The sequence below is a fragment of the Prosopis cineraria genome, unplaced genomic scaffold (assembly GCF_029017545.1).
Source record: "Prosopis cineraria cultivar Desert tree isolate PC_DT_omini unplaced genomic scaffold, ASM2901754v1 PC11, whole genome shotgun sequence".
NCBI classification, from domain to species: domain Eukaryota; kingdom Viridiplantae; phylum Streptophyta; class Magnoliopsida; order Fabales; family Fabaceae; genus Prosopis; species Prosopis cineraria.
In genome coordinates this window covers 3189740-3211651 of record NW_026555342.1, presented here as the reverse complement: position 1 = coordinate 3211651, position 21912 = coordinate 3189740, and the positions used below count along the sequence as shown (strand labels likewise).

General features: G+C 31.5%; 2 protein-coding genes across 3 annotated transcripts; both read left to right on the top strand.

The window, feature by feature from the left end:
- The first annotated feature begins 200 nt into the window (after positions 1 to 200).
- Positions 201 to 9138, top strand: LOC129285058 (ion channel DMI1-like). Its single transcript, XM_054920601.1, is given in 13 exon segments — positions 201 to 744; positions 1446 to 1515; positions 1611 to 1737; positions 1740 to 2227; positions 2506 to 2688; positions 2847 to 2906; positions 2997 to 3200; positions 3729 to 3977; positions 4193 to 4291; positions 5960 to 6154; positions 7749 to 7841; positions 7933 to 8202; positions 8404 to 9138. Coding segments are annotated over 13 exon segments (2736 nt in total). The 5' UTR covers positions 201 to 265; the 3' UTR covers positions 8623 to 9138.
- Positions 9139 to 20710: 11572 nt separating this feature from the next.
- LOC129285241 (SNF1-related protein kinase catalytic subunit alpha KIN10-like) lies at positions 20711 to 21744 on the top strand. 2 transcript variants are annotated; one of them, XM_054920832.1, is made up of 3 exons: positions 20711 to 20961; positions 21081 to 21134; positions 21557 to 21744. In XM_054920832.1, exons 1-3 carry the CDS (start codon positions 20836 to 20838, stop codon positions 21662 to 21664), a joined length of 288 nt encoding a protein of 95 aa, XP_054776807.1. In that variant the 5' UTR covers positions 20711 to 20835; the 3' UTR covers positions 21665 to 21744. The 2 variants fall into 2 exon arrangements, with proteins under 2 accessions (XP_054776807.1, XP_054776808.1); XM_054920833.1 differs by lacking the exon at positions 21081 to 21134.
- The last annotated feature ends 168 nt before the right edge of the window (positions 21745 to 21912 follow it).

Below are 21912 nucleotides of genomic sequence, written 5' to 3'. Positions count from 1 at the left end.
TTTTAAAGCTTTAATTTTTATTTAATTAAATTTTTTAATTTAACTTTTAAGATTTGACTTTTATTTTTGACTTTAGTGAGCACTGTGAAGAGAGTGTATATTCTAAAATTTCATCATTTTATTTAAATTTAATATTTACTTCTCTGATTTAATCCCATCAACATCCTGTCGATCTCAGCTATGTTTCTTTAATTCGCAGAAGTTCACGATCACTGCCCAGTAAACCTTCTCTCTCCTCTCTCTCCTCCCTCTCGCCTCCTGAAGAATGCCTGCGGGCAATGAAGATTCGAGTGTCAGCCTTAACACTAACAAGCTAGAGAGGCCACCATTGAAGAGACCTAAGACACTTTCAATACCTTCTTCGACTTCGACTTCGACCACTAACCGAAGGTTCGATCTCGGAGTTTCTATTGAGAATGGAAGCCCTGCAAGCGGTAATGGTGATTTTCCGAATGAGCAATGGAAGTACCCTTCTTTTCTGGGGACCACGAGACGGAAAAGAACCACAGTCAAACCCGACAAGGTTCAGAAGCTCGAATTCTCGAATTCGATGGGTCCCAAGATGGTTGGGAACCTGAAAAAGGCGGGAAATAGCTCAGTTGTTCCAGCTCCTCCTGCCAGTTCTTCTTCTTATTCTACATCCTCAACTTTTTCTTCATCTGCTTCTACTTCGATAGTTACTTTGCCGGCGCACTCCAGCTCTAGGAGGCCCAGCAGAATAACCACTCTTCGATATTGTATTTGGTCAGTGATTTGTCTGCATTTGGGATTGTTTTCTCCTTTTTGGTTGTGTTTGCCCATTTTAGTTTAGAGGAATCACGTTTAAGTAAGAGAGAACCTTGAAAAAAACACACACCCCACACATAGTTTCTTCTATAGTAAGAACCTCAATTCTTTTCTTGATTTCAGAGGAGGGTAGAAGGGGATATATATTTTGGGTTGTCCCCTTGGTTCCCCACTGAGTTACCCCCCCCCCCGGGGGTGGATAAAAGAAGGAGCTATTCTTTTTATCATTAACTAAAAAGAATCTCTAGCCAGCTTCTGCTGAGAAAGTATCTGGAAACTTCTTCTTCTTTTTTTCTCTCAATTAGATTTTGGAAGGAAAAGCTCCTCTGGCATGTAATAGTAACAACAACCTTTGCTACCATGGATCACTTGGGGACACTCCTGTGCAAAGGGCATGACAATCCGCACGGGATATCTTTCCTACTGTGGATCTTGAATGAAATAATGTCAGCAATGTTTCCTCATATAAACATCATCTTCATGCTGGATTTCATTCAAATACCTTGGTTGCAGCGTTGGCTTGCGTTCAATATGCATAAGTGATAGAGACTATTTTGACTCAAGCTATAATTTTGGCTTCCCACTTCTTCTCTTATTACTTTATGAAATAAGGTAACTGTCAGGACTTAAATATAATTTGTACTTTTTGTTTGTTGCAGCTCATTTTCACTTGTATTATTTTTTGTACCTTATTCAGCTTATCTACAGTATAGGCTTGCAGAACTGGAGGTATGTTTTTGTCTTCTTAAAAATCAAACGCTGTCTCCGATTTTAGTTTTCTTGGATAGATTATTTATCCATATCTACAATTGCTTAAATTGCAGGGTGAGAAAATTAACCTATGTTGTGAAAATGATATTTGTCATAAGGATGGAAGGGGCTCTTTAGAAGAAGATGATGTTTCATTTTATAACATCTACAACACAGACAGTAGAAAAGTTGCTTTGTACATTGGGTGGCCACACTCATCTTGCCATTTTTGTTGTACAAATATCTTGACTACCTTCCTCGAATAATCAATTTCTTCATGAGAAATAAGAATAACAAGGAGGATGTACCATTAAAGAAGAAAATTGCTTATATGGTAGATGTATTTTTCTCCATATATCCTTATGCAAAGCTACTTGCACTTCTCTTTGCAACTCTATTTCTTATAGGATTTGGTGGTTTAGCATTGTATGCGGTGACTGGTGGTAGCTTTGCTGAAGCTCTATGGCATTCTTGGACTTATGTAGCTGACTCAGGAAATCATGCTGAAACAGAAGGGACTGGGCAGAGGATAGTCTCTGTCTCTATTAGTTCAGGTGGCATGCTGATATTTGCTATGATGTTAGGTCTGGTTTCAGATGCTATATCAGAGAAGGTGGATTCACTCAGAAAAGGGAAGAGTGAAGTTATTGAAATGAACCACGTACTCATTCTGGGGTGGAGTGACAAATTGGTAACCTGCTATATATATATATATATATTTGTAATTTAGCTCAGAATGTCATGTTGACTGCCTTTTTTGGGGGGGCATAGTTTATGCTGCGACATATCTTATATTGTTTCATCTCTGTCTTGTCTATCTCTTTCTAAAAGTTGGATTTCTTGTCTATACACAATATTTGCATGCTAAACATTGTTCTTTGTAATAGTTGTTTTTTTAAGAGTGCATATGTAATATTCTTTTAAAATATAAACAAAAAATAGAAGCTAATAAATTATAATTAACTGCAGGGTTCTCTTTTGAAGCAGCTGGCAATAGCAAACAAGAGTGTAGGTGGTGGCGTTATAGTGGTGCTTGCAGAAAAGGAAAAGGAGGAAATGGAGCTTGACATAGCAAAGCTAGAATTTGACTTCATGGGAACATCTGTTATATGTAGAAGTGGCAGTCCTCTTATAGTGGCTGACTTAAAGAAGGTATTAATGGGTATTTTTGTTCTATCATTTAGGCATGTGTTATATTTAACCAAACCCTTTTGACTGCTTAAGTGCAAGGAATATTTGTTTAGTTGGTTTTTCTTTTCTAACTTTTGCCCTGTTAATTACTCTCATCACATTGAATATTTGTGTCTCAGGTTTCAGTTTCAAAGGCTCGTGCAATCATTGTATTGGCTTCCGATGAAAATGCTGATCAGGTCATTTATCTATTTCATCTGACCTGTTAGGTGACATTAACCTTTGAGGAATTTCTCCTTTCTTATTGTTTTATGCATATCTGTCTCCAGAGTGATGCACGTGCATTGAGAGTTGTTCTTAGCCTCACAGGAGTAAAGGAGGGATTAACGGGCCATGTTGTGGTGGAGATGAGTGACCTTGATAATGAACCGCTGGTCAAACTTGTGGGTGGAGAACTTATTGAAACAGTAGTCGCACATGATGTAATTGGACGTCTGATGATTCAGTGTGCTTTGCAGCCCGGCCTTGCACAGGTTATAAAAAACTGCATCCCTTTATTAAGCTTTATTCAGATGGGTGGTCCTATATCTGAGGTTAGGAGATGAGTGAATAAGTCCTGCTTCACTCATCTCACGATGAGGTCTTCCTATTTTCTGCTCTACTTGTTTACCAAACTAGAATATGCTTGCTAAGTAAAGTCCAGAAGTTCTTCTTATCTAACTGCAGCCCTGTGCATTTACAGATTCAAATTTTTAAGGATAACATGGAAAAAAGAAAAATTAACAATCACATCAATTAATCAATTAGTAGTGAATTAACAGTGCAACTTATTCTAATTTTATATAATATATTGATCCCCCTGCTAACTTGCTAATTTCTTGAAGTGCTCTTTGTAAAAGAATTGCTGTTGTCTAGATAGGGGAAGTGACCAGCTGTTTTGTGTATAAATAATGCCATGAATGTGATGGACTTTGCGTTTGCGGTTCTCTATTGTATTAGATTTCCATGTAACCTTTTGGAATCTTAAAGTGTCGTTTCATTTGTTTTCCTGTCTTGGCCAGATATGGGAAGATATACTGGGGTTTGAGAACGCTGAGTTTTACATCAAAAGATGGCCTGAACTGGATGGTTTATGTTTTAAAGATGTACTAATTTCATTTGCTGATGCAATACCCTGTGGAATTAAGGTGGCTGCAGAAAGGGGGAAAATTATTATAAATCCAGATGATAGTTATATCATGAGACAAGGGGATGAAGTTCTTGTTATAGCTGAGGATGATGACACTTATGCTCCCGGACCTCTTCCAGAGGTTATCTTTCTATTGTAAACTCTATATTGCTGCACTGTGTATATTCGGTATGTTTGCTGGTTGGTGAAATGTCTAGGTGGTTATAGTAATAGACATTTTGGGCATGGTTTTGCTTTTTCTATTAAATGATTTCTGGGTCACTTTTGTCATAATTTCTGTAGCCAGAGAGTCACAATAACTATTAATACACTGTTTTAATCTCATAATTTGTACAGGTACGCAAAGGTCATTTCTTAAGGATACCTGATCCACCAAAATATCCAGAGAAGATATTATTTTGTGGCTGGCGACGTGATATTGATGATATGATTATGGTAATTCTCTATATTGTGCTCTTCCAAAGTACCTTTAACATCCTTCTCTGTTTAATAAATTGGAGTACACCAATCAGTTTGATGTGTATTAAGACCTAACTTATACTTTTACCACATAATACAAGGTCAATTTAATGCCAGCGTTTAAAAATCTTGATATCAATTAAATTACTAAAGAAGATTGAGCACAATAATGTTTTTATCAAAGATTGTTTTAGGAGACACAAAACTAGCTAGAAACGTATGCCAAAGGCAGAAACTTTAAATTTTCTAGCGGTCTACTCCCTTGGTCTTTTTTATAAGACCCTATTAACAAGGTTCATGAGATTAAGGAAATTTGCTAAAAGTAGTTAAATGTCAAAAATTGTAACAACTTTCCTAAACAACTCTTTGATTGGTATAGTTAATTGGGTAGAGAGATGGAGAGGATGGAAAAGCCAAGAGTGAAAGAGACAATGATGGGAGTACAAGTGGTGTCCAATGTGGCTTCCGTCAAGACTTCCAAGGTGGCATCCATAATGGCATCGAGAGTGGGAGAGTCAAGAAGATGGAGATAATATTTGGGCTACTAGAGTCCATTTAGTTTAATTGAGTCAAGTTTTTTCTATTTTTATTGAATTGTCGTATTTATTTTTCATGTATTTTATTTATTTAGTATTTTAAGCTTTAATAGCCTATTATGAGCTTTTAGGCTTAAGTTATCCATTAGGGTTTTCATATTAGGATTTTTAGAGGGTCTTGGTTGAATTAGGAGTCTTTTATTTCTTTAAATACTACTCAAATTTAGATGGCATAGGGAGAACATATGGAATAAAGTTTCTTTTTACAAGCTTTGGTTGTTTATCAGTGTTTAGGGTTGAATACCATGCGGCTTTTTGGATAATCCTGACATTGAGTTCTTTGTTTGAGAGATCCTAGGCGTGATTCCAACTCTTCATGTGAGTATTTTCAGTTAGTGTGTTCTCCATGAGACAACACATCATATGATTTCAAATTATCTTGTAGGCTTTCTGTATCATTAAGGGCATTTTTGAAAATGTGTCATGAATATTTCATTAAATTTAGTAAAGGGGCTTGTATTAAGGACTAATGGGTAGGGTCTTATAAACGGATCGGAGGGAGTACTATTCAATGAATAACTAATACTAGATTAAAAATGGGGGAATCTTGAAAACAATTTGACCAGATCATTTTATGCTTTTTGAAAATGTGTCATGAATATTTCATTAAATTTAGTAAAGGGGCTTGTATTAAGGACTAATGGGTAGGGTCTTATAAACAGGATCGAAGGGAGTACTATTCAATGAATAACTAATACTAGATTAAAAATGGGGGAATCTTGAAAACAATTTGACCAGATCATTTTATGCTTTTCCATCTTGTCCAACAAAATATTGATTGAAGTCAAGGCACACAAGTGCGCGCACATGCAAGCACAGCGCACTCGCATGCACAGAAATCTTCTATCCAAGAGTTTGTATGCAAATCTTGAATCTGTAAAACAAATTGCCATAGTGAACTATGTACTTTATCCCCAATGATGGACTCTATGATGATGGTAGATTTTCACATACATGTAAATTTACCCACATCCCATAAATTCTTTGCCTAGATTCTAGCTTTCACATTCCCCTTAAATTCCTTAATTGATCATTCAGCATGTTTTAGGTTCTTGAGGCATTATTGGCTCCAGGCTCAGAACTGTGGATGTTTAATGAGGTTCCTGAAAAAGAAAGAGAAAGGAAGCTTGCTGATGGTGGACTTGCTGTTTCTGGGCTACTGAATGTAAAACTTGTCCATCGGGAGGGAAATGCTGTGATTAGACGGCACTTGGAGTCTCTTCCTTTGGAGACTTTTGATTCAGTAAGTTTAAAAATCCTCTTCTCTTATTTTTGATAGAGAACAACGGCATCATTAATCTATGTAACCAACCCTACTTAATGGGGCAAGGCTGCTTGTTGTTTCCTAGCTCAATGCTCAACCTGGAATGTATGGATAAATTTTAGCATTACTAATCTCATGAGTTGCCGACCATAAAGTGTGATTTTAAACCAAAGTGAGTTATTCTATAATGAGATGAATAATCAAGTTCTATTATAATGGATCGGATAGTAACTCTAAGGGCATGTTTGGTTCTATTTTTGTTTTACTATTTTGAAAAATAGTTTCCCAAAGTCATTTCCAAACAACAATAACAACAAAGTCTTATCCTACTAAGTGAGTTTGGCCATATGGACTGCTCAATATCATTATTCTTTATCAACAACCAACTAAAGTCATTTCTAAACAATTTAAAAATAAAATTAGCAAGCATGTTTGGATAATTTGATCTTAACAAGTTTAAAAATTTTAAAAATTGAGTGCGTTTGAATATTTTGCTTTGAAACAATTTTAAAAATAATTGTTTGACTCAAATTTGACATCTTTTGTGGTGCGCCCATGTGTTATGTTGTATTGTGTGCATGCATGTTAGGTGTTGTTATTTGTATGTGTATACATACTCTTGATGTTGTCTCGTGTGTGTCTGCACTCATATATGCATGTACAAAGTCATGTCATTTGTGTGTGCATGCACTTGCAAGGGTAAGTGGATGCATGCATGCACATTTGTGCATATGATACCACATTGTGTTGTATCAATGCACATGCATTGAGCATGTGTAACATTGCTTCTCATGTTTAATACATGTTTGTGTTATGTATCATATTAAGTGTGTCAGTTTTTCCCCCCTCTAGTGCGTCATGATTTTGTGTATCTGTTTGCTGTTTATCTTTGTACGTTGTAGTATCATGTTATGGGTTTGACTAGGTTGTATATATTTTGAAGTTGAGTTTGATGTATTAACATGTCTATGTGGTGTTGCATTTTTGCTATATGAGCACATCGTTCTTATAACGTTATTTAAAATATACAATATAAAATAATAGGAAAGAGATCATAGGTTAATATTTACTAAAATGTCATTTATGATTTTGCTAGCTTCAAACTTGTTACCTTAAAAACATGTATTGACAAAATTTTTGTAGACACTAGTTGTTTCCTGTTTTCGAAACAATTTACAAAAGGAGAAAACGTATATATAGTTTTATGCATTTGCTATCAGGTTCTCCAATAAATATACGAGAGAAATGTATGATTATTACAACTTAGTGTCACATGATTGGGCCTTATAATTTGTTACACGTGGTTTTATTGCAAAACCTCATAGCGAAGATATAAGGAAACATACTAAAGTCTAGTCCTGTTAGAATTTGTTCTCAAAACATGAATTTATAAACAAAATTCCAAACCTTTTTGTATTAAAAGTTATAGAGTTTGACTAAAAAACTACTAGAGATGATCAAACACAATAAGATAACATCTGACACAATAGAATTTGGAACATTAAATAGAACTGCTAACTTTGTAACACTCAAATGGAAACTTTTTCTAACTGTATACTAACTCTGAGGACAGATCCTTATTCTTGCAGATGAATCAGTTGAGGACTCTGTTGCTCATTCTGATTCCAGATCTCTAGCCACCCTTCTACTCATTCGTGACATACAGGTACAACTTTGCTTATCATATTTTTCATGTCATTGACTACTGTCAAACTCTTATTCTAAAAGAAACTGCCTTTTCCTTTTCTGCTTTGCAGTCAAGACGTCTACCTTACAAAGACTCAAAGTCAAGTACTTCTTTGAGGTTATCCGGGTTTTCTCACAGCTCTTGGATCCGTGAAATGCAGCAAGCTTCAGATAAATCAATTATAATTAGTGAAATTTTGGATTCTAGGACTAGAAATCTAGTGTCTGTTTCCAGAATCAGCGATTATGTGTTATCAAATGAGCTGGTTAGTATGGCGCTAGCTATGGTGGCTGAAGACAAGCAAATCAATCGTGTTCTTGAGGAATTATTTGCAGAGGAGGTATTTTTTGGGCCCTTATTTGAAATCCTTCACTTGCTTTGGTCATATACTTTGCTTGATAGATGAATTTTTCTGAAATTGCCAATCCTCTAACCTTGAGTTTTTAGTTTGAACTTCTTCTTCTTTTTTACCTTTTCGCCAAAATTTTAAATGTTTTGGTTTAAAATAGCCCAATTTGGATCTTTCTTCTTTCTGTGGCAGGGCAACGAGATGTGTATTAAGCCAGCGGAATTCTATTTGTTTGACCAAGAAGAACTTTGTTTTTACGATATAATGAACAGAGCTCGTGAAAGAGGAGAGATTGTTATTGGCTACCGCCTTGCTAACCAAGATCGTGCCATAATCAACCCTCCAGAAAAGTCAGTACCAAGAAAATGGTCACTTGATGACGTTTTTGTAGTCATAGCCTCAGGCGATTGACAAGGGGTTAGTACCATCCTTCAAGTTCCTTAAGTTGTGATGACTGGATACTTGCAGTAACCTTACCTTTCTCGACACCGGAACGTAGTTAACCTTCTCTTTGCATGCTAATTGGGACAGGCAATTAACTGATAATGTAAAATCTGATGATATGATGCTGATGCAAGAAAATCCAAAGATAACAGTTAGTGTTTTGTTCTTCAGTGAAATTCTTTTGCAACATTACTTCAATTTGTAATGTGAAATAATCTTTTCTTTCCCCTTCTTTTGGGGGGATCAAAAGAAGCCATGTTATGGCGATTTATTCTTTCTTTCCCATCCGCATGCTCAAGTAAGTCTGGAATAATCTTCCCAAACTGATATTAGTTGCTGAGGGTAGTCCAAGTGGTAAAGTTAGCACCAAGTCTCCAACAAATATGTAGAAACAAACTTTTGACTTATTACAAAGTGAAAGATTTTGGTGTATCTGGGATACAAACTGACACACCCATGTATATGAAATTCATTTTTGTTTTTGTTTTGTTTTTTTTTTTTGAGTTTTGGGCTAAAGCTCTTCAAACGTAATATCTCTCATGTTTCTCTCTTTGAAGGCACTGCTCTTATTTTCATATTTCTCTTACATTATTTTCTCTATAATGATTTCACTCTTATGGAACCCATCTCTTGTTATCTCAGATATGAATTATTTCTACCTCTCTTATTTTTATAGACCCTATCAAATCCTAGATCTAGGAGTTAGTTTGGGTGTTTATTTTGATCCTTGATGCAAGTGCTCATTGCTCAATTTCCGATGTCTTTCATATTCATAATTTTTCCTCCCAATTTATTATATAGTTTGGTTCTTATACAAGCAATGTTGATAATACTCAAATATAAATAATTAAAAGGAGGGATATTTTAAAAAAATCAACACATTTTTTTTACATATAATTAATTTACCTAGTTTTCTTAATCTTTATGAATTCGTTAACGAATTCCTATATTTGGGATTGGAGAGAATATATGAGAATATATGTTAGATTATTTTCTCTTCTATGATTTCACCTATTTGGACCCTACTTGTCTTGTTTTTATATCACTCTCACGTGATCTTTTTGGATCTTTTATATAATTCTCTTTCTTATATATGAACCCCGCCTCCGTTATTTCTCCATCTCTCTTTATGATTCTCTCATCAACAGTTTCACCAATGTAGATCTTATCTCAAATGGAACTCATTATCTTAAACTCAACAGCCATATGATGTGGAGTACTTAATCTACGTGTTAGCCTTTTATTAATAATGCTCTCTAAAAGGCTTAATCTACTGTGTGTTTATCAGGTGACAAGCCATTGCCTTCCAACAGATTTTATTTCCTTCTTTTTTTTTTTCGGTTCTTTCGCTCAGTATCCTGTAAAACTTGAGATATTACTATTTTTCACTTGAACTAATCCAAATCCCTGCTGTATGAGACCGTTATTAAATGATGGCCTCACATATAGTCATATGTCAAGACTTGAATTTAAAATCTCAAAATAAGTTGATTTAACATCTTAACTAATTGAATTAATCACTTCTTAGTCCAACAAATTTTAATTCTTTCCGATGAATCTTGTGTGATTTTAGTTTTCTTAGAATAAGCTTACCCTATTAGTTACGGTTTTTTTTTTGGGGGGGGGGCGTTACATGAAGGAGGATCAAACAATATTAGTTATGGGTTTACATTATATAATTGTTGCCATATTTGCAGAGAACATTAGTTAAATGGAAATATTGTTTAAAACGATTGAAGATAATAATCAACATACAATATTAAAGAGAGATCATTTGTCCCCTTTTTTGTGAAGAATGACAGTAGATCCCAAAATTTTAATTTAACGGTAATTAGATTTTCGAGAATTTTGTTAAAAGACAAGTTGAAATTATTGATTTAGACAGTTATAAATATGAACATTTTAGTTGTAAATTATACATTAACAAGAATTAATTTTCATAATATGTAAAAAGATAGCCATCTTAAGCTTTTAAATTGTTATTTGCAACTTACTTTTCAATGAATTTTTCTAGGTCCTAACTATTATTAAACTGAAATTTTGGCACCTAACTGTTAATCTCCCTTCTTTTTTACTACTTATTTCATTAACTGTATTTATCAAAGTGACATTTTCTAAACGCAGGGGCTGCAAGTGCTTCTTACCTACTTTCTTTGTCTCTATATAGAAGGAATCTTTTAAATTTTTTTTTTAAATATAAGGAGTTGTTAGCATATTTTTAAATAAATGAATCATTATACTCTTATTAAATTAGAAAGAGAAAAGATGAGTACTCTGATTAATTTACTTTAAAAAAATAGATTCATTTTTTATTTACAATAATTAAGGATAAAATTGAAATATTACTCTACTTTTAATTAGATAATAAATTTTTATTAGTTTACGTGATTTAATTAAAAATATCTTATATATAAGAACGTAGGAAATACCCTGCAGTGCAAAAGGGAACTTCTTCTAGCTTGAACTAAAATAGAGGCAATAATAAGAATTAGTTATGGCTGTTTTTAAGTCCAATTGACTTTCACAGTGCTCGAATTTAATTCAATCAAATAGTCATATAAAAAAAAAACAAAGACAACTATAAATAAATAAATAATAGAGATAATGCAACTTTCAATCTTATACGTCTAGGTGAGTTATTAATGTGGTTGTTCAAGCTTAATTTTTATCATTTCAGCCCTTAACAGTTTATATACTTATCTAAAATGTCATTAATGTTTTATGGGAAATTAACACCGTTAAATTTAACTAATATGGCTAATGACATGATGATGCATCAGCTTTATAGATTAATATTTGTGATAAAAAGGAATGCTGATTTGGATAGAAAAAAAAAAAAGCAACATATTTAGTATTTTAAAAATTACAAAACCAAACACTCCATCAAGGTTTGCTAGGGCACGAAGAAAAAGAAGGAAGAAGAGCATTTGCATGAAAATATCTCATTGTCGTCTCGCTTTGCCAGTATAGTGTTCACCATCGCACGCGCCTTAATTTGCAGCTATTTTTATTAATCCCAAATAAAGTGTCGTCGAGCGCAAGTGTTCTTCATTAGAATAATACAAAATCATTCATTCTCCCTCTCTGAAACGATTTAAATTGCCCTAATTGAAAATTATAAAGTGTAACTTACAATTTAAAAAATGGGAAATAAAAAATCAATACACATAAGCAATAATTAGTAATTGAAAATTTGGCTTATTATATGTATTAATTTATCCGTATGTACATTTTATATCAACAACTTAATTTACATGTCAACTTATTTTGAGGGCTCATTTGTTTTATTAAATTTCAAGGACTAACTTGATGACTAATGTAAACATTAAAGACTGAAATAATAAAAATTAAACGCAAGGGATCAGAACTCATACATAAAGGACTAAAAGTAGTTTTATCCTTAAATAATACAAGGACCACAATAAACGAACAGTGAAAAATTATTCTTTTAACGAATAAAATGAAATCATCAAAAATTCAATTTGACAAATTAAGAACTAGTGTAACTTTAATATGTTAAAATATAACTTTTTAGTGCATAATCATAAACCTTTATATATATATATATATATATATATGATTGTGATATCATTTATGTATGTATTAAGTACAATTTTGTTAATTAAAAATCTATGAGTCTATCAAATGATTCTATGTATCAGTTTGGTAACTTATTGCCTCCTTTCTTTAGAAGTTTCCATATGGGGAGCCTTCTTCATATGTCAACATAATACTTGTTAATTTTTATTTAAAATTAGTGTCACTTTCATTGATAATGGGAGAGGAGTCTCTCCAATTTTTTTCTCTCTATTTCCCTCCCTTTTCTCAATCCCCACCATTTATTAATTTTATCATTTAAAAAAATTATTTAATTAATAAAATAATTTGAATGGTAAGGATTGGGGAAGTGGAGGGACAAAAGTGAAGAGACTCCTTTCCCATTAATAATAGTTCGTAGATTCAATCCTGTCGGCTTTAAGTTATATCATATGGAAATGATATATTTTTTCCCGTGAAATGAAATGATGAAATTTTCTTTATATCTTAACCTTTATTATTTATGTTTGGTTAACTTGGAATATATATATATATATATATATATATATAAAATTAAAAAGATCTTTTCTAATAAGTAAATTTAATATGATTAAATTAAATCTATATCTATACTACCACTATTTGCAACACCAGCCTTGACATAATATACTTGGATCATTGAAAACGACACTAGTGATGGTTTCAAACATTGCTACAACATAAAAACTGCAAAAATGCACATTTCGTGATCTAATTTTATGTAGTTTTAGTTTGATCTCCTGCTAATTTTTTAAAATATTCTTTCAATTCTCTAACACTAATATTTTTAATCTCAATAAATGATAATTTTTTGTCTCAATTATTTTTTAAAAAAGTTATCTTAATTGTTAATATATGAGAATTTTTTTTATGAATGATAGTTAGGTCTTCAATAAATTTTTTTAAAAAATAAGTTAAAAATATCAATTTAAATAATTACAAATACATATTTAAGCATTAGATGTGATTTTTAAATTGCAACATAAATTTTTATTTGTAACTATTTAAATTGAGATTTATAACTTATTTTTTAAAAAAATTTAATTGAAGATCTAACTATTATTAATTCAAATTTTTAGGCCTAAATGCCATCCTTCCTATTTCTTTTATTGCTAAAAATTCAATGTCTGGATTTTTTTGTTAATGAAACTAAAATTATTATGGTGAAATAATTGAAAAGATATTTTATTAAATTAAATGATAAAAATAAAATCTTGTACGAATTTAAATGATAAAAGTGTATTTTTGCTAACAGAAACTACTAAAAGACAATATTTTGAAGTTCATCTTCATTAATTTAAAAAGTAAAATATCATGGAAAAGAAAAGCCTATCCATACTCACAAAACATTTGCATTTTCAATTCAATAATAACTAGTGAATCTTTCTAAATTTTTTACCTGAATTAAAATCTCAAAAAAGTATTACCATAAAAAAATCTGAATAAACTGTTTATTACTTTTGTTAATTTCTATTAGATTTCATAACTTCTATAGATGAACAATATGACTAAAAAAATGAAAACCTTTTAACTTTGTCTAAAGAATGAAACACTCATCAAATCTCTCATTTGAGGACAATCTTGGACAAAATTTAAAAAACAATCTTGACCCAAAAATCCATCCAAACTAATTAAAGAAAATAAGTAAAATATTTCTTTAGAGACATATACTTTCTTTAATAACTATCGAAATGGGGAAAAAAACACAAGGGGTGGGCCCCAATGTAACAAATTCGTGTGAATTATTCTTTGTTGTTTTTATCTCTGTTTCAGGTGATTTTCTTTTAAAAATTCGAATCGTGTCATCCCAACAACATATAAATTTGTGTGTCTTTGTCATAAGGTTAATGAATAAAATAGATCTTAAATTTTTATTTAAAAAATATTATAAATTTTAAACTGTTAAAATGTGTAAAATAAATTTTAAATTTTTAAATTTATAATGAATTAAATTTTACTGTTATCTTTTTTTTAATGCTATTATTGTTTACCGTAGCTTTCGTTAGTTAACACCATAGATCTTAAACTATTAGGCAAATAGCGTCTTGAACTCAAAATTTTAAAATTTCGAGCAAATTACTCCTACCGTTTATATATAGAATATTGATTATTATATAGATTAAATTAATCTCAGCATGATTCACCACAACGAATGTATTGTTGGCCATGGCGAACAATTCATAATTTTGTAAAATGATATTTTTTTCCATTTTTTGTAATGTTTTCCAAACAATTAGTATCTCATGCTTTCGTATAGTCTATAACTCTAATTTAACCTTATTTTAAATAATGCTTATTTATTTAGTGGTAAAAATATGGGATCTCATTTGAAAAGAAGTTTAAATATCATAAGATTTTATAGACGATAAATGCGAAAGTCAATGATTTCATCAAAAAATTTAAAACCCAAAGTAAACTTCTTTTTTAATGAGATTCCAAGTTTTCACCATTAAATAAAAAATATTATTTAAAATAAGACTAAATTAGAATAAACGATGGAGGCAATTTGTTTCAAATTTTAAAATTTAGAATCCAGGACGCTACTCACGTAATAATTTAGGATCTATGATGTTAATTAACTGAGGCTCATAATAAATAGTAATGGTGAACAGTAATGGAATTTGAAAAATAGGATTAAAAGTAAAAATATCTTTAAAGTATACACAAAAGATCACAATTAAATCTTAATTTAATTATAAATCAATTTTATTTCTCGCAGAATTTTGATTCCGATATACCCTTGGTGTTAATTGTCCCTCACTGCACCCTTGGTGTTAATCACCCGTTAGTGGGACCCACTTTATATTTTTTTATTATATTTTTCCTCGCCTCACTCCTCTCTCTCTCTCTCATCTCCACTTGGTCTCTCGTCATCTCCCTCTCCTTCTCTTCTCTCTTTCCAAGCTCTAAACATGCCTGGCAGGCACAGGCACAGTGCACCGACATTAAGATGTGGCATCTAAGGCACCCAAACAATCAAAGAGGCATCAGGAGGGGTTATAAGGCACCTAGAGAAGACGCCCACGTGGTGCAGTGATGGCGGGAAGCTTGCGTGCTGCGACGAGCGACGGATGAGACGAAGGAATTGAGTGCATGGCATGGGCAGGGTTTGCTGGTTAGAGCATGATACTCTCATCAGTCAAGTCCCGAGCTCAAAACTGTGACGCTACTCTTGACCTTCATCATCATTCATTCACCCCCCCTCTCTCTCTCTCTCTCTGTCTTCATTTTTAAATCAAATCTTACTTTGGTTAACAAGATGAGATTGAGGACGTAGGTGAAGTTTCACCTACACCAATGCTCAGTCATGTGTGGTGATGAGGTCATTCATTGCCAAGAGATTGAGGGGGGAGAGAGAGAAAGTGGAGGTGGGTGGCGATGATGCGGCGGAGGAGGGGGAAGATTGAAGGTAGGTGTCGGTGGAAATGTCATCAGCAGTGACACTAATCTTAGCTCCAAACACGGTGGCGATCATGCACGATGAATGTGGTCTGGAAGTCGGCAATGGTTTTGGCGTCGAAGTTGAGTGGCAGTGATGAGAAGAATGATAAAGAAGAAGGGGCGAGTTGCAGGGGAGGGAGAGGAGAGAGGGAGGGAAAAATATTTAAAAAAATGAATGTAGGACCCACTTTAAATATTTTATAATAAAAATATTTAAAAAATCACATGTGGGCCCTACTAACACGGAAAATTAACGGATAGATGAAATGAAACTGCACGGTGATGAATCAAAAAATTTTAAAATTGAGAATATTTCTCATAGTTAAATTAAAGATTATTTATAATTTTTTATATATATTTTAAGAATATATTTTTAACCCTTAACCCTAAAAAATATAACGATAATTTTTAATTTATTATAAATTTAAAAATTTAAAATTTATTTTATACATTTTAAAAATTTAGAGTTTAAGGTACCTTTCGAGTAACAGTTTAGAATTTATTATATTCATTAACCCTTGTCAGATGATTTTATGTTTTTTCACATTGAATCTTACTTTTTTATATGTATATTTTTAATCATTTAACTTTATATAAGGTTTTAATTTGATCATTTAATTTTATAAAGTATCTTTTTAATCTTTTAAGCTCAATATTGTTAGTTTTAAATGATTATTTTTTGTTTTAATCATTATTATTTTGAAAAAAAATAAACTTAATATGTCAATATTTGAAGATATTTTATCAATATTTAAAAATTTAATATAAAAATTTATTGAGATAAAACTAACAATATCAAAATTACAAGACTAAAATTTTTTTTATAAAATTAAGAGATTAAAATAAAATATTATATAAAATTAAATAATTAAATATATCATAATATTTTTCAGATCTTACTATTTTTTAATAAAAAAATCAAGGGAAATTGTGTGGGCCCCGGGCCCCACTTTTCATGTATATATATCACATGACTTTTCCTTTTAAAATCAAGGGAGACTGTGTGTGTGTTAACTGCTAAGAGAGAGACTCCTAAGAAATGCTAACTTAGTTTGTTGCTCAATTCAAACATAAACATATTTTTATTTTTTAAAATACATTTAATATTTAGTGTTATTTATAATTGCACTTATATTGACCATTTTCTTCAAAATTTTGATATAAATTACTCAATCAAATTAACTATAATACTATAATATCTTAACGTAAATCACAGTATGGGTGTATCGAGGAAAATACTAATCTTTCGTGATGTTTACTGTTTATTTCCAATTTGTTAACAACTTTTACCTCATGCAAGTGCGTGCGACCTTTTTTATTTTTAATTAATAATGTGTTTTTAAAATCAAAGCAAAGTCAATAATAAATAGATATTGCACGGAGTAAAGAAAACAATAAACATGTAACAAATGAAAATTTTCAATTTAGATTTTTCTTTTTGGTATGCATGTGATTGCACAATGCAATAGGATATATTATAGGGAGAATTTTAGTTAACAATAACGGAAGAGACTTAATTTCAGGTGAGTCCAAAATATTGTAAATTACATCAGGCAATGAATAACATTAGTTGTTTGTTTGCTAATTTTATTTATTAATTTATTAGCATCAATTGTAAATTACAAGATCTATTAATAATTTATAATTGATATTAGTAAATTACAAAACTTGTCAATAATTTACAACTGATATTAGTAAATTAACAAGTAAAGTTAATAATTTAACAACTAATGTTAAGTCTTCACTAGTACAAAAGATGAAATTCAAGGAGTACTTTCTACATCGATTGAAATGCAAACGATGTAGAAAGTTAAGGCGGTGGCATTTTTACATTTTTGTAATTTTGGCAATGCGTATTATAGCTTATATAATTATTGATATATCAACTCATGTAATTTACAACTTATATTCATAAATTAATAAGTGCAATAAGAAAATTAACAACTAGTAATTTTATATAATAAGTAAAGGACATTTTAATCTTTTCATAGTTGATTTTTATTTCTTAGACTGAACTAAAATTTCAAAAAAAATTTAGACCCACCTGAAATTAAATGTCTATAATGATTCTTAACTAAAATTCTCCCTATATTCTATATATGTGCATGCACGTTAATTATTTATTTTTACATTTTAATAATTAGAGTAACTATAATGTGTCGTACATGTAATCTTAGGAACACATTTATTATGAACAAGCAATACATTGAGGAAAACAAGAATAGTGACATGGTTTCATGACTCTCAAACTCATGACATGATATTTTTTTTTATTTAGATAAATAGAACATTAATGATGAAATCATGAGTTAATAGGGGAGAGTTTCGTAAATAGGAAAAATTGCGAAGAGATTTTTCTACAGCAGAGGAGTAGATATCACATAGCTGGCATGGAGTCTCTAATAGCACTTTCTTATTCTTTTTATAATGCTGAATCTCTTAATTGCTTTTCTCATTTTTTTTATCATTAGATTCTGCATAAAATAGAAACATTTTGATTTCAAAGTGAAATAATTTGTATTTTTGCACAATTTTTTTTAAAAAATAAAGTTACGAAATTGCTAGTGTATTTTTATTTTAAAAAACATTAAAAAAATTGAAAAAATTTATTATTTGTAAATGTAAAATATCAAAATATCTAGTTGGGCAAAAAAGTCAAAATTATCTTTTATTTTACATTAAATTTTATAGGAAAGATAATAATAAAATCTCATCACAATATATAAATGATAATCAAGTCTTTTAAAATGTCATAATTTTTTTGAAATTCCTAGATACCTTTTTACCATTAATTATTTTAGTTTAAATAACAAAATTACCCCTTGTTTAAAATAAAAAAGATTAACTAGTTCATGTGAGAAGTTATGCTATCTTGTAAAATTCTTGCTATTCATAGAATGAAAGTTGTGATTGCTTAAATAAAAGTTATAACTTATTATTTTCAGGACTTGAACTTGAATAATAAAAAAAATTATGTGAGAAGTAGTGATTTTTTGTTTAATTTTTGCAATTCACAGAATTAAAGTTGTAATTATTTAAATAAAAATTATAATTGAGATTGATTATTTTTAGAATTTGTATATCAATCATAAAAGAAATTTTACATGAAAAGTTGTAATTTTTTTATTCAATTTTTTGCTATTCACATAACAAAGTTGTAATTTCTTAAATAAAAGTTGTGATTGAGAAAATAGAACCAAACCCATTATTTTTATTTTAAACAAGAGATAATTTAGTTATTTAACTTAAAATTATCAATGTCAAAATGGTAACCAAGGATTTTAGAGAAATTATTGCTTTTCGAGATATCTAATTGTCATTTATATATTTCAATAAAATTTTATTATCATTTTTTAATCTTATATTATAATGGGAAAAAAAAGAGAGGAAAAAATCACTAGAAGATTAATTAGGACATAATAGGGGTCATTACATTAGTAGCCTCTCTCATGCATGATCACACGTCTTTACGTTAGAAGGGACACAATTTGCAATGTAATGAGCTATGGGTACTCAAGCGTAATTTACCCACATTTCTGAGTATAACACTCGGTTCGCTGCTACAAGAACCGAATTGCAACCCTAAACCTAAACCCTACAAGAACATGGTTCCAAACAATAGCGACAACATGCCCTCAGTGCTTTCTCAGAGTTGTCAGCTTCTTCTACCTCTCTCACTGCTTTGTTCCTTTCTCAATAAATCATCAGTTGTCAGATTTCAGGAGAGCTTGCTTAAAACCTCCGATTCTCTTTCAGATCAGAAGAATCTGAAACTGAATGCATGAAATGCCTGAATTTAATTTGATACTTTACTGGCGAATTAAGTTCGCTTATTTATTCTTCGTTCACATTTATAAATACGCGCGCACTCTCACACACAATACAGAAATGTTTGATATTGATACTGTTCTTACTTAACCCATAGTATCGAAATCCAGATCCATCCCATCTGTTGAACGCTTGAACTGATATATTGTCTAGTTAAATGAAATGCTTTATTTATTTATGACTGGGCTAAGTCTGGTTTACAACGATTTTAATCATTAACTCTCTGACGGCCACCTTGACTGGTTTAATGTATTCATCAGTAGCTTGCTTTAACCATAAGTGCATATGTATATATAATCCTCTTGCAGGTTTAAAAAATGGAAGGATCAAGAGGTCGAGTCGGTGGATGCAGTTTGAGGGACAAGAATTATTTGGAGAATTATATGTTGGGGAAAAAGATTGGGCAAGGATCGTTCAGCAAGGTGAAGATGGCAGAGCATGTATTGTCAGGCCATAAAGTCGCCATTAAGGTTCTGAAACGAAGCAAGATTAAGAGTACGAAAATGGTGAAGAAAAAGGTTATTTGTCTCTAATCTTCAAAATGTATAAGCTTCTTCATCTAATTAATTACTGTGTCATCATCAGAGAAATTAATAATTGATGACTTTTGTATTGTGTTGCAGTGGAAAGAGAGATCAGGATAGCGAGAAAGTTGGAGCATCCTCACATAGGTTGAGTGTACGAGGTGATAGAAACACCAAAAAAGATAAATATGGTGATGGAGTATCTCAAATCTGGAGAGCTCTTCCATTACATCTCTCTCAAGGATGCCTCAACGAAGACGAAGCCCGTCACCATTTCCAGCACGGTTCAATTCACTTCTATTTAATATCTCTCCCCGTTGTGTGTGTGTGTATATATATATATACTCACACACAAATATATAAATGCTCTCATCAATGTTACAGAAACTAGCTAATGTTAATGGCTCCAATCAAAGTAGTTCTTCAGTCTTCATCAAAACATGTCATCAGTTTCAAGTTGCTCAAGTGATAGCGCCACCTCTTTTTTTACGAAGAGATATCGGGTTTGAATTTGATGTTGACATGTATACGTGCACCTTCCTTTTTTTTTTATGAGAAATAATCATGTCAGGGGCAAAATTTTAAATAAATAATTAATTAATTAATAGCTTAAGCATTATGAATTGGCCTTTGTTACTCGGATTCAAGTTCTCGATTTTTGATATATTCTCTCCATTCTCATGAAATTTGCTTCTTATTATTTGTTCTATCTCATGTGTGTGTATATATATATATATATACATGAGATAGAACAAATACTAATACTCTTCGGAAGGAGATATCAGGTAGGGCAAGAGATTTGGTAGCAAGAATGCTGGAAGTTGATCCCATTAAGAGGATCACCATTTCTGATATCCGCCACCAGCCTTGGTTTCTGCCTCATCTTCCAAGCTACTTGGCGGTGGCGCCGCCGGATACGGCAGAACTAGCCAACAAGGTTCACCCTCCTCCTCCATCATTGTTGTTTTAAATTCTCCCACCCCATAGAAAATCATATCCATAACTATTCTTCAAGAAATTAAACTTTTTCTTTTTCTTTTTTCTTTTTGGAAAAAGATTGATGATGAAATTCTTGAGCAAGTAGTTAGCTTGGGATTTGACAAGAATCAGGTAGTCGATTCTCTCAACAAGCTTAAACAAATGAGGTTCTTCGCTTTCTTCATTATTTCCCTTTGTTCAATGTTTAGATTTGCATTATATTATTTCAATTATATCTCTTAAGTAATCAAGAAGAAAGATCGGAATCAAAATAAACTGGAGCTCACATAAGATCCAAACAAATAAGTGGGTCCCACTTCTATTTTGAATAAAGTTTATCTCCACGTACATGAAAAGGTAAAGATAAAAGGTGTGGTGGGTCTTATTTGTTAAGTGGAGCCTACCGAATTTTTAATTTTATTTCTGTCCATCTAACCAAAAGATGGAGATATATATATATATAATGTTAGAATATTGATCTCTTCTCCAACCTTGCAAATTAGAAAAGGAATTGAAATTGCTGTTTGAATAATCATATATTGTTTTGTCATCAGGCAACTACTGTAGTATATCATTTGATGGTGGATAATCAACTCCAAACTTGTGGTGGCTATCTGAGGTATGAGTTTGAAGATATGCTTGAGGTGACCTTGCCACCATAAAGTAACCTTTAGTCTTCTTTTTCCATATTGCAAAATCTGAACATCTCAATTAATTATACTGTTTTCATTGTTCTGTGCAATGAAATTCATACGCAACGTTATATTTTTGCAATGCAATTTGCAATGTGAAATGTTAATTTCCTTTTCTTTTTTTAAATATGAAGTGAGAGGTTTTGGTGTGAAGGGGAGATATATGAATTAAATACAAACCCGCTGCCGCAGACTCATAATAAGATCTAAAAAAAATG